The sequence below is a fragment of the Coprinopsis cinerea genome (assembly GCF_000182895.1).
Source record: "Coprinopsis cinerea okayama7#130 chromosome 6 map unlocalized cont3.6, whole genome shotgun sequence".
NCBI lineage: Eukaryota > Fungi > Basidiomycota > Agaricomycetes > Agaricales > Psathyrellaceae > Coprinopsis > Coprinopsis cinerea.
In genome coordinates this window covers 1,795,231-1,807,210 of record NW_003307539.1, presented here as the reverse complement: position 1 = coordinate 1,807,210, position 11,980 = coordinate 1,795,231, and the positions used below count along the sequence as shown (strand labels likewise).

At 51.1% G+C, this 11,980-nt stretch overlaps 7 protein-coding genes across 7 annotated transcripts; 4 read left to right on the top strand and 3 right to left on the bottom strand.

Moving 5' to 3' along the window:
* Positions 1–446: 446 nt before the first annotated feature.
* On the top strand, positions 447–1,201 carry CC1G_15622 (hypothetical protein; the record flags this gene model as incomplete). The annotated part of the gene is made up of 2 exons (XM_002911034.1): positions 447–531; positions 864–1,201. The coding sequence occupies 2 exons, from the start codon at positions 447–449 to the stop codon at positions 1,199–1,201; spliced, it is 423 nt and encodes a 140-aa protein (XP_002911080.1).
* Positions 1,202–1,902: 701 nt separating this feature from the next.
* CC1G_12820 (hypothetical protein) lies at positions 1,903–2,697 on the top strand (the record flags this gene model as incomplete). Its single annotated transcript, XM_001840495.2, has 2 exons — positions 1,903–2,170; positions 2,228–2,697. The coding sequence occupies 2 exons, from the start codon at positions 1,903–1,905 to the stop codon at positions 2,695–2,697; spliced, it is 738 nt and encodes a 245-aa protein (XP_001840547.2).
* Positions 2,698–2,945: 248 nt separating this feature from the next.
* Positions 2,946–4,538, bottom strand: CC1G_12821 (hypothetical protein; the record flags this gene model as incomplete). The annotated part of the gene is made up of 6 exons (XM_001840496.2): positions 2,946–3,269; positions 3,327–3,484; positions 3,532–3,865; positions 3,929–4,186; positions 4,246–4,372; positions 4,432–4,538. 6 exons carry the CDS (start codon positions 4,536–4,538, stop codon positions 2,946–2,948), a joined length of 1,308 nt encoding a protein of 435 aa, XP_001840548.2.
* Positions 4,539–5,038: 500 nt separating this feature from the next.
* CC1G_12823 (hypothetical protein) lies at positions 5,039–5,989 on the top strand (the record flags this gene model as incomplete). Its single annotated transcript, XM_001840498.2, has 2 exons — positions 5,039–5,170; positions 5,228–5,989. The coding sequence occupies 2 exons, from the start codon at positions 5,039–5,041 to the stop codon at positions 5,987–5,989; spliced, it is 894 nt and encodes a 297-aa protein (XP_001840550.2).
* Positions 5,990–6,471: 482 nt separating this feature from the next.
* CC1G_12824 (hypothetical protein) lies at positions 6,472–8,143 on the bottom strand (the record flags this gene model as incomplete). Its single annotated transcript, XM_001840499.1, has 8 exons — positions 6,472–6,688; positions 6,752–6,897; positions 6,961–7,089; positions 7,152–7,281; positions 7,338–7,531; positions 7,584–7,695; positions 7,749–7,934; positions 7,989–8,143. The coding sequence occupies 8 exons, from the start codon at positions 8,141–8,143 to the stop codon at positions 6,472–6,474; spliced, it is 1,269 nt and encodes a 422-aa protein (XP_001840551.1).
* Positions 8,144–9,058: 915 nt separating this feature from the next.
* CC1G_12825 (hypothetical protein) lies at positions 9,059–10,706 on the top strand (the record flags this gene model as incomplete). Its single annotated transcript, XM_001840500.2, has 8 exons — positions 9,059–9,262; positions 9,321–9,965; positions 10,024–10,095; positions 10,153–10,227; positions 10,281–10,346; positions 10,402–10,476; positions 10,537–10,605; positions 10,665–10,706. 8 exons carry the CDS (start codon positions 9,059–9,061, stop codon positions 10,704–10,706), a joined length of 1,248 nt encoding a protein of 415 aa, XP_001840552.2.
* Positions 10,707–11,243: 537 nt separating this feature from the next.
* On the bottom strand, positions 11,244–11,780 carry CC1G_15621 (hypothetical protein; the record flags this gene model as incomplete). Its single annotated transcript, XM_002911033.1, has 2 exons — positions 11,244–11,593; positions 11,654–11,780. 2 exons carry the CDS (start codon positions 11,778–11,780, stop codon positions 11,244–11,246), a joined length of 477 nt encoding a protein of 158 aa, XP_002911079.1.
* Positions 11,781–11,980: the final 200 nt, after the last annotated feature.

Genomic DNA, 11,980 nt, shown 5'->3' with positions numbered 1-11,980 from the left:
TTGCAATAAGGGAATCTATTTAAAATTTGGAATATATACTCTTTGGCCTGTGTACTGATTGTCTGTGTATTTTGGAAACAGATAGAACAGAGAAAGTGGTTGAATTGACATCTCGTATGTAGTGATGGACAGGGGTTACCCCTGGGTTGCAGAGTGACTACCCTTACCCCCACCCCCGGAAACCCCTACCCCTCGTGAGGGGTAGGGGTTTCCGGGGTTTCTCTTCCAGGGGTAAGGGTTTTTAGGGGTGGGGGTTTACACCAAGGGTTGGGGTAGTTGAGAGATGATTAGAATATGAATTAGTGTGCTTAGAATACAAACTATGTGTCTATACAGTATACTAAGCTATAAGAACTATGTCAAATGATAAATCAAGGTCAATAACTGTACTGTTGTCCTCTGGCTGGCGTGCAACTGCATCTAAGTCACTATCATGCATAAGTCCCATGCGGCTCCATGCTCCAAAGCACATCAACACTTCGGGCAAACCCGCCAAAACCCCTGGCGGGGGTAAGGGTTTTGGGAGGGTCGGTATGTAGTGACCCTTACCCCCACCCCCAGGTACCCTTACCCCCCTAACCCGGGGGTTCTTAAAACCCTTGTCCATCACTACTCGTATGAATACCAAAGTGAGAAACCAAGTCTTAAAAATTTTCGGAGAACCAAACCCTGAACCAAAAAAGTGGGGGTGTTCAGAGCAGAACCACATTTCCATGATTCTGCCAGAACCATTGTAGAACTGCAGCTTTCAATAGACCAGCTTTAGCTATGGTGGAAGCAGCCATTGAGCTTTAAATGCTATGCATTATAGCTGTGTTTCACATTTTAACTAGGGCAGATAAGTGATAGGGGTAAGTGTACAGCAGGGAAAGGTGTTGCGGAACAGCGCAGGAGCAGTGAAAGGCAGCAGTGGTGGTCTGGCAAGCTATGCGGATGCGTGTTCCTGGAGTTCCTACTAGGACCCCGGACACCCTGTGACGTGACGGTCAGATCACTCCATCAGATGGCCCATCAATCAGGAAGAGAACACAATTATGCAGAACTGTGCAGAAGGAAGAACAGGAAAAGCAGGAAGAAAGAAGGAGAAAAGCAGGAACGCGGAAGGTGGAACGGTTCCCAGAACGGGAAAGAAGGGGGGCCTTTAGGCCCAGGAATTGAGGGAGTTTTGGTACCTAAGCTATATGAATTCTGGGTGACTTAAGTGATACAAGTGAGTTGAGGCTGAGAGGAGACGGAAGAAGTGGCGAGCGTGACGGGGTTCATTGTTGTGGTTTGGAGGCAATGGTGACAAGGCGCAGTTCGATGAGAAGGCGAGGGGATATCCACGGTCGGCCAGTTGGTGAACCCACAGACTCGACCGCACAACTACTTATTCAACAATGCAGTAGCTGAATCGGTGGAGCTGAAACGGTTCGACCCCTTTCGAGATGTTTCGTTTCATGGAACGAACACAGCCCCGAAGCTCGACAACTGTTACACTTGTGACCTATTAGCCGAGTGGATCGTCTTGACACTGCGGAAATGTTTGGCGTACCAGTGAAGCCTCCACGCGCACAGAACAAGAACTCCCCATTTTTCGGCGTGTATGCAGCTGTCTATACATGAATTCGTTCAAGATGATGAGGACTCGGAGTCATGGTGAAGGGTTAAGCTCGAACGCGGAACAAAAAAGCTTCTTCCGAACAGTGACTACTGATCGCTAATCACCTCGTCCTCTCCAACCTGTCAGACTTCGATGTTTCATCGTCTTCAAGTTGAACAGCATTCCGAAACAATGATGATGAGAGATTCGCAGTACACAAACTTTGTACTTTAAAAGTGGTACCTCATGACCTCCCTCGTCACCCACCAGTCCCATTGACTATCCTCTTTCAGTCATTGCTTTCTCAGCCATTCTTCCCTATGCCCAAAGCAGCCTCCGATGCCACTACGCGCACTCCTAGCTCTCTCTCCCTCCTGTTTGCTCCTCACAGAACGCCGACAAGCGCCTTGGAAGGCCCAACTTATGACGGAAGTGACCGTGGCACCTTCCCGTGCACCCGGCTATCCTCGGATTGTCGCTCCAGGAAGACGCGAGGTTTCAAGCTTCATATCTCAATCGACGCTTCGAAAAGGAGGAGCCACTCCAAGCCCAAGGCCAGTGGCACCAGTAGACCCGCTATCTCTCCCTGTACGTGCCCATGTATGCAACCGCTTCGACAGTTGGACTGACTTGCCTGCACTGTAGTACGCATAGTGCAGAGTGGTACTAGTCCGATTGTGGAAAAGCCCAAGACCCCTGCCCACCGTCCTCCGCAGCTACACGCTGCTTCGAGCTATAGCTTCACCTGCGGCGTACCAACTCCCGATTCCGAAGTTGGATTTTCCAGCCAGGTGATCGCAAGAACCGGGTGTACTCCTGCCCACATCCATTCCTCAAGTTGCGAGGATTCCGTGGAACATCGAGTCCAAACCGCTCTTCATCGCCTGGAGGTCCTGACATCGCGCTATAGGAACTCGGTCTCAGAGCTAGAGTCGGACATTGCGCTTCTCAGGGACGAGATCGCCAGCATCGATGAGTCCTTTCGCAAGGAAAAGGAGTTAGTGGACGCGTTGCCAGATGAAGAATTCGCAAAGCAATACGGACTGGGGGTTACTCGACAAGAATGGTTGTTTACTGCAGGAGGGCACGGACAGGGTGGATTTTTCAACTTTTAATATGATAGCTTCTAGTAGCACCTATATTATTACATTACCTCCAACAAACAATCGTCGTCTTCAGTTTTGATCTACCACTAGCGTGAACGAGGCGAAAGCCAAAATCCGCAAACGGACTATTTATGGGGGCAAAACAGTATATTGGGAGTGGTAATTAAGATGGTTTAATCAAATGGGCAAAAGTAAGGGAAGCTCGAGCATCGTAAGGACAGCGAGGAAGAAAAGGAACGTCAATAGCGAGGCAATCGTCAGTTCCCGTGCGACTGGCATTGCGCTTTGATTCGCCTATACAACCTCTGGTCGCAGAGGTCGCACCCGCCCTCGTAGCCGCAAGGTACCTGGCAAATGCGACAGATTCCAGACAGGCAGAGAGGACAGCGGGCGGACGGAACGTGGCCGATGGAGTGAGAGTTGTAGCGAGCGTCGACAGTTGAGGGTACGAAATCTTGATATATGTTGAACGGTATGATGTGAGGTCTATCGCCAGCGCCTTGTTTCGCCTTCTTCGATTTTTTACGACTGAACCACCGATCCCGCTCCGAAGAGCTTGATTGAGACGAGCTTCCGGCCGACTGAATGACACGGCTACGTCAGAAAAGAGATGTGGAGTGATAACGAGCGACACGTACCATGTATTCCTGTACACACCGATGGGTGACTTCCTCGACAGCCTTGTGAGCTGCCGTTTGTGCGACTTGCTTCAATTCTTTCTCGACTTCCAAGCTGAGGACGGCTCGAGTCAGTTGGTTGTAATCAATAGCCACAGGAATGGGCTGGGCCTGCGCTGCTGGGATGGAGTCAGTATCGAGGACGGGATCGAGAAGTCAGACCTACGTATGGGTTGAGGAGGTGGAGCATTCGAATGGTGGAAGGATGTACTATCCCCTCCATAGTTCCCTCTGAAAGTGTACGCTGGAGGAAGCGTATTGAAACGGGATTGACCACCTAATGTAACTGGGATCGACAGTTGGGAGCGAGGTGTCGACGGCGTCGCAAAAGGAGTGTGGTTGGCTGCCACGTTGTAGCCAGACCCTCGACTTGTGCTTCTTTGGGTAACCCGTCCATCTGGCGTTGCTTGAAACCTTGAACTCTGCGCCACCTGAGGGCTGAACCCTTCCAGGACAGGCTCAGTGTTGGGTAACTGAGCAATACTCCCCGGTAGAAAAAACTAAGAGCGATGGTAGTTCAGATTCAACGTGAACAAAACGATGAAGGAAGGAGAAGGCGATACCTTGGTATATCCGTCTAGGACCTCGGGAACAAGGGATAGGTCAAGGCCATACCGTTCAAAATCCATGAACGGGGGAGGAGGGGATTCCATGTTGGCCCGGGAGGGGGAGGTGCGACGGGAGGGCAGGCCACACGAAACAGGCGAGCTTGGTGTTGGGTGACGGTAAGGGACAACCTGTGTTGTGTTGGAGTATTTATCGACTAAGCCTTCGAGGGATGTTTCCGAATTCCCGTCCGTCTCTGATTCCGGTAACCTGGGCTTGATGGGACTTACATTCAATTAAAATATGATTTGGACTGCCTGGACGTCGCGCTTACAGAACCCTCCTCCGTAATGACTAGAGACGTGCCAATTGGGAAGCAGAAACACGACATAAGGTTTGATCCTAGGAGCGAAAGGGAGCGTGACAAACGTCCAGTCTTGGGTCGTGAATGCTCGCCGCAGCTAGAAGCCCTGTCAAAGAACAAATGTTGCAGAGCGGCACACGCACACAATGGACCCACATGCAGCCCACAGCGGGATTTACAGCTGACCGTCGATGGATGAGCTTGAAGAGGCGAATTTCAGACTTCCAGTAGGCCTTCAGAATGTAGAGCCCCCCAGGCGACATGAGATCACAGGAAGGAAGCGTGGACTGACCAGGAGAGCTGCACGATCCAGTACAAGAGGAGGCGCCCGGGGCCGCCGCTGCCCCTGTCACGTTTTCATAATCAATTGGCCAAAGCTTCCGATCATTTTAGGCTGATTCCCGTATGACATGAAGGGCTCGTGACTCCTGAGGGAGTATCGAGACAGTCTTCTCTTCCTTGCTCAATCCGTGCACCTAATTATTCGTCTGCTATGTCCGGTTTCGAACTCCTATACTTACCATTGCAATGGGGTACTTGAGTAACGCAGAAGGGATTGCAACCGAGGAGCCACCTGCTCCGATAACGGACATCAAATGATTCCTGAATTCAGAAATGGCTGTTGCTGATTTTGACAGCGTGGTTAAAAGCGTGCGGTTCAATTGAACTATCCCGAAGTTGATACCCAGGGGTACTCCAGGCCAACCTCGCATTTTAACCCACCCCTTCCTCGAACCATCCCTTGCTCCGTGGCCCGTCCACCATGACAGCAATATTCCCCTCCAGCGCATCGAGCGTGTCCAGCCTCTCCTTCGCCCATGGCAACCCCTCTCGTTCCCACCAGCGCATACTCGCCACATCCCCGAACGACTCGAGCGATTCTTCTGACGCAGAGGTTTGTTTATCACTTTTCGTTCAAGAAACTAATTGGCATTAATTCCATTGTTCCCAGAGCTCACCTTTGAACGTCTGGATCCCCAGGGTCCACGCCCCTGGCAGTACTTTTGTCCCCACCAAGCAACGCAAACCCTTCGCTCGCCCAGGAATCCCGAAAGACCTGCTCCGTGAGGAATTTGTGGACGGACTCCACGTCCAACAGCGTCTCGAGGCCTCTCGTGAGCTCCCTGTCACGCCTACCCCACCCAGTCGCCGTTCCGCTCGCGGTCCCTTCCTCATGCCTTCTCAAGATCGACCGAGAGCGCCGCTTGTCCCAGCCACGACGCCTGAAACCAACACTAGGTCCCCTGCACCGTCCGAAAGGAGCAGTCCCAAATCTCTACGCGACAAGGCTGTCCGGAAGCACTCGAGCCGCAAACCGAAGTCAGCCGAATCCCTAGTCACCTCCAACTTGGCCGACTTGGATGCGGACATCTCAGCAGATGAAGAGTCGCTTGCTATGGAGAAAGCGGGGCCCATCGAGATCTTCTTAGAGCACGCCGGGGAGGGCAGGAAATTGATCACCGATATTCACCTTGTCCGCGCGATAGTGCAGCAGTGGAACATCCTCAACCACAGGCACCACAGTCAACCCGATGACGATGAAACCCGATCTAAGCTCGAGAAGTCGGAATGGAATATCCTCACTCTTAAATGTGTTTTAATTGAGCTTCGACGGCCCGTCGCTCTGGCCCTTCTTGGACGTTTCCTGACCAACGCCGGTGAGTACTTCAGTGAATTTTCGCGCAACTGGTCTCACTCATTTGCTTACTCCTAGGGTTGGATGGAATGACGTGCCCGCGCTGCTCATCCGCTGGGGCCGTTACTCATACAATCTAGTCAACCGGGTTGTACAATTATGCTTTTGCTATTCGATTATTGACTTTCCCGTATCGTATACTCCTCCACTTCCCATATACATTTTGGCTTTGTGTCTCAGATGGCATGTAGCACTGTGAAAATGAGTATCCGAGCCAGGTTTACCTGATCCCTACTTTGAATTTGTGAGCAACCTGGGCAAGGGGAAGAGGCTACTTTCTCAACAGTCCGGCGGGCAACACGCGTAGGCCTGGGAGTCTTAGTATCAAAGTTCAAGAAGAGCCCTCAAGTTTGACATTGGCCGCGTGTGATGATCTTTCGGTGTATTAGAATTTACAAGTAGGCTAGGGTTATAACACAGGTTGGAGTAACGCGGGGTGGGTTATGAAAACGTAAGGATCGAGCACGGTTTTATAGTAGCAAGGGAGCTAACAGTATGTCCTAATTCTCTTTTCCACCTGCAGAACTCGTATTGTTGCCTGAAGTACCAGCCATCGTTGTACGGTTAGAATTCTGATTCGTCTTCTCTGCGAGCGCTTTCCTTTTCTTCGCCTCTCTTTGGTTCTTGGCCAACATAACGATGGAAGGTATTTGGGGGATGGTGGAAATGTCTCTAACGGCAGCCGCCTCTTCAGGGTGGTGACGCGGGAACACTTGTCTGAGGGGCGCGAAGTTCAATCTTCAGTAACTCGCTACAAATTCGATAGAAAACGGCACGAACCCATTCCACCACTTCAGAAGTTCTTCGACGTCTTCCTGTTCCTCTTCAAGCCCGAAGAAATTCATTATGCTTGCGTAAAAGGTTTCCGACTCGGTCGCAACCTCCTGCTTCGACAGGGTGGTGTTGGAGGAAAGGGCGAAGCGTACCTGACAGGGTAAAAAGATATCCATAAATTGAAGTGAAATCAGAACTAACTGTGGTGGACTGACCTGCGTTGCGATGTACGCAATCGACCCTCTCGTTACCTTCTTCATGCCATTGAGGTGTGCATTGCATGAGCGGGTGGCTTTAGTGGCCTGGTCAACCGAGCTCGGGGACGTAAATGTGTGTTTGAAGGCCTTAGTAGGTGATGCAATCCGTTAGCATGAGCTCCAAGGGATAATTCCATGGGATCACTTACCGAAACAAGGATATTGCTACGGAAGAGGCCCTCCCACACATCCTCTGGATTGAACTTATAGTCCCTATAAACAAACATAGGCCAATGGTCGCCGGGTACGGTCAGTCCACCAGCCAGAGATTTTCGCGTCCTAGAATGATCACGACATTAGCGCCGGAAAATGTGGATAAGTAGCGTCTTACGTACTCTTCATCTTCCCAGTCAAGTAGGGCGGGGCAAAGGAGCTTTCCCGTCCAATAGTGGTTGAAACCGCGTTCGGCCTTTCCGTTGCGAGGTATGGGTGGTGTCAATGCAACTCCCCTGGGAGTAATCCAGTCAAGAACGTTCGTTTTCAGCGATTTGGTATCATCGGCGCGGGCTCCTTGAGCGCCCTTAGTGAGCTGAACGGGATACTAAGTAGAAGGTTCGACGCAGTCGATGGGATTCCCTTACCAAAGATGCAACATGGGCTAAATCTTCTGGTGTACTGCTGTTACAGAGGCTTGCTTCCAGGGTTGACATCAAAGCCAGAAGCTGGCCATAAATTTCGTGTTCTCTCCTAGTCCTACAGCCTCTCTGTCAATACGAAATCAATGACAGTCGTTGTCGAGTACTCACTTTCGGGTGTCTTCGTTTGGTGTACCATCTGGGTTGAATTCGGGTCCAAAGACAACGTCATCCGGCACGCCATTTTTCGTCGCTGCGTTGCGATCCATGGCTTCTCGGATGAGTTCGTGGATATCGCAAAAGGCTTGAACCGTCCTCGTGAAATGTCTTCCAACCCTGACCAACGGGTGAGTTCTCCTAGAGTCACGCGGGCGATTCAGTATGAGATAAGAATGAAGCCAGTGGACTTACGTCGCCTTCTTGGCAGGAATAGCGCTTAGAATGTCGTGCTCTCTCGGTCTTTTCTGGCCTATAATCTGGCCGGGCACCTCCAGTTGATTCGAAGTGCTTTGTCCAGTAGTGGTTTGCGCAATCTGGGGAGTGATCTGCGAAGGGGAGGCGGACATTGTTAGAACTTAACCGGTAGGAGAGGGATATAGATTGAGAAAGGTGGTGAGCTGAGGTCGAAATCGGTGAACGATGAAGGTTGGACGGTGAATGTGTCCTTCCTGGTTTCAGCCTTCCACTTTATATAGGTGGGTCGGACTTGTGCGAATGGTGAAGCTCGAGGAGCCAGAGTGTGCCACGTAGATTCAAGTGCTACATACCAAGTTCGCGTTTCAATTTCGAAGTCATAAATTAGACGCTCAGGGTGGTAGAAACTTCAAGTTGATCCTGCCTGAAACATGGTCGACGGTGTGTGCACTTGTGTGTATTGATTGGTGACTATGGATCACCGATCAAAGCAGTCAAAATATTAGCATCGCCACCGCCGATAAGTGTTTGCTGGCACGGCGCCGCGAGCCACGATGATCATCCCACCCGCGTTCATTCGAAGCTCTACAATTTGCATTCAAAGGTTAGAGAGCCTCTGACTGTTTACTCTGTAGGTGAACCAAAACGCGTATCCCCACTTTCCGCACCAATTTGGTTTTTTTAAACGCGCTTAGTTCGGTTGGCTGTGCGCCACTTGATGTCTGTGTGCGACCCCCGCCCCCGCCTGGACCCTGAACGCCCCAAGGCTCGCTTGTAGCAGAGCTAAGCATAGTAGCTCCGAGTCGCTTGGAGACGGTAATTCAGCCTCTAGGCGCAAAGTTGCTTCAAGTTGATCATGGCAATTCCGAGTCGAAACAAGTTTCGACTCTCGTCTTGGATCACCTTGGCTCGAGCTCTGCGTCTCAACTCATTGCCACCTCCGTGGTGCAGTCAAAACAATGTTGTGCTGGACAGGATCTCTTTTGCTCAAATAAAAGGTATGTGTGACATGTAACCATCTTAGCACCCCACCGAACTTTACCAACCGACACCTCTACTTAGCCACCATGTCTTCCCAACCCACTGGATTCTACATGAATGCCCCACCGACTGGCCAGGCACTACAGTCTGAGAAGCGACCCAACGCTGCCTTCGCCGACTCTGCACGCCAGCACACTGAGCCTCCCAGAACGCCGTCGAGATCCAACCGCTCCCGCACCTTAGCGGTGACTTTCCGCCTTTCAGAAGGATGTCCGCACAGCGAGCCATTGGTATGCCCCTCTGTGATTTGATCATTCCTTTGCTCATATTATGGCTTTCAAATATCAGGACCTTCATTTTTCGATCGCCCTTCCCTCTTCTCCGAATTGCCTGCACCCTGAGGCGTTCGGAGAAAGCTGCCAGCCTGCAGCCAGCCCGACCAAGTCCATTGCCGCGCCGGTGTCAAGCCCTGCTATACTACGTCAGCGCCCAGCTTCGGCGACTCGTTCAATGGCAGTCAACTGTGGCACGACTTCTCGAGAAGCACGACCTGGGCGATCGGGCATTATGGCAAGAGATTTACCATCGTCGCCATCGCCGCCTCCCAGCTCCAGCAGAGCCGGCGGGCCTTCACACGGCCTTCAGCCCATTGTACCCTTACCTTCCGATGCGTCCAGAGCTAACTCAGACAGCCGCTCCATGCGCAGGTCACGGTCTAGGGGACCTAGTATCCTTCTCGCCGTCCCAGCAGTATCGATGGACAAAGGTGTCACTCGTGGCGTTTCCTGGAAATCAACGGAGTTGTTATCCGTTGCGGAGGAGGCCGTTGGTACGAAGGCGAGCAGTGCATTGCGAGTTGCATCTCACCCTCGCTCCGGACCTTCGACACATCACGGGGGAAAGGGGGTTGCTCCCAAAGACGCTATCCATGGCTCTCGGGACGAGGATGCGGCTTCGGTTACGGAGGACTCTTCGGAGGAGGACGACAACTCGGTGAGGATTGTTTACTATTTCATATTTTCCTCAGTATGGGGCTCATTCTCGCTGTCAGTCAAAGACTCCTCATCCTCGGACCTCTATCGTGGTACGAAGCTTTCAAGGTTACCGCACTGACTTGCGCCGAGTAAGTACCCTGAAAACCCGTTTCTCTCCCTCACATGAACTCAGTTCTTTCCTACAGGCTTCTCATGAGAAGAACCAGAACGACGACGACACCTCCGTCACAGAGAACTCTTCAGACGAGGATGACTCTCAGGTAAGTCGATTTGATAGCTTGGTCGACGTGATACTCATTCTAGTTGATCATAGTTCAAGCCTGCAGCTCAACCTCGGACATTCATCGCGGAGCGAGGCTTCCAGGGCCGCCGATCTGAGGTACGAGGATCTGAATTCCTTAATTCTAATCGGTCTGAAATTTTCTTTTCCTCAGGCACTCCCTCTTAAGAGGGAGCAGGATGACGACGCTGCTTCGGTCACAGAGAACTCTTCGGACGAGGATGTTGAGGTTAGTTCTCTTCCCCTGTACCGCTCTACCGACGAGCCAATGCTCATCTTAGCCTGCTAGGTAATGCTGCAACGACCTAAAACCACTGCGAAACGGAAGCTTCAGACAAACCGCCCCGAGATTAATGAAGTACGTTACCATTTCTTTGTATTTCTGCGATACTTGTGTTAAAAGGCCTCTCCTTCTAGATGTCGGCTTCTGGGAGGAAAAGGTTGCGCACTTCCGATTAGACAGTCGCACTATCATCATTGTTGTAATAGCTCGATATAATAACTGTCTCTTGAACAGTGATTCTTCCTTCAACCCCATGACTCGATTAAGAGCCAATGATGCTCGGTTGGTTCGACAATGAACGTTATATTGGCATTCTTCTAATTTCCGTAAAATTCTACTACAGTCAATCATAACTTTAGAAAAGGGAATAGAAAACCGCCAGAAACCGTTCAGAAAAGCGGCAAAAGCGTGGTTTCCTACTGAATCCTTCGGATCGATCGGGGACTCTTGGGGATTCCGCTGATGTCAGTAGGTTTCATCCAATTACCTTAGGAATTCTTGACCCGTTCTCACTGGGAATGAACTTCCGTGTTAACGATGTCCGTTGATATCCAGTTCGCATTTTCCTGTACTGTAATAGTATGAATGTCACTTCAATGCACTAAAGGTATCGTCATTTCAAGTAAGGCATATCTTCATAATGATAGAATAGCTGCATCTATTCTAAACAGGAATGTACTAGATGACGATGGTTTCCTTGGGCGATGGAGGTCCTATACGGATGGCCTCGAGATACTCGCCAGGGTATCAATCAACTTCCGGGTAGTCGCCAACTCGGACGATAGCAGGCTTTTCAGTTCTAAAATCTTCATTTCTTTCTCCCCCAGACGAGCCGTGAGGTTGCTGATGCGAGCTTCGCACTCCTCGAGCATCCTGGCCTGGCAATTCAACGAGGCAAGGAGCTCCGCATTCTCCTTCCTTTGGACGCGCAATTCCCGAAGAAGGTGGCATATACGAGAGGATGAATCATCTTGTTTCTGGTAGGCCGTCCCGCTGCTGTCGTCGTCGTCGTCGGAACAGGGACACGACACCAAGCCTCGTCGGACTTCAGCTTCCTCCTCCGCTGCAAACACAAGATCCATGAGTTTGTTATCATACGAAGTGATCAGTTTCTACTACCCACCGACAAGGACGTGGGAGAAGGCGTCTAAATGTTTGGAACCGACTCCTCTCTTCGCTTCCTTGGTTGCTCTGCTGGTAGTAGCAGGGCCCAAGTTCTGACGAATGTTCCAGGTGTTCGAGGTCGACATGGGCTTAGATGTGGTAGGCGGAAGGATGGCCACGTTAGGCTGGCTGTACTGAAGAGCTCGCTGACACGTCGTCCCATTTTTAAACGACTTTCGACAAGTCGCAACACTACTATTCGTGAAGCGTGAAACGCGTTGCAGTATGATCAAGATTCACGTTTCGGAGCTCGAGGCGATGTGATCCGCGCCTTGTCAGCGGCAAT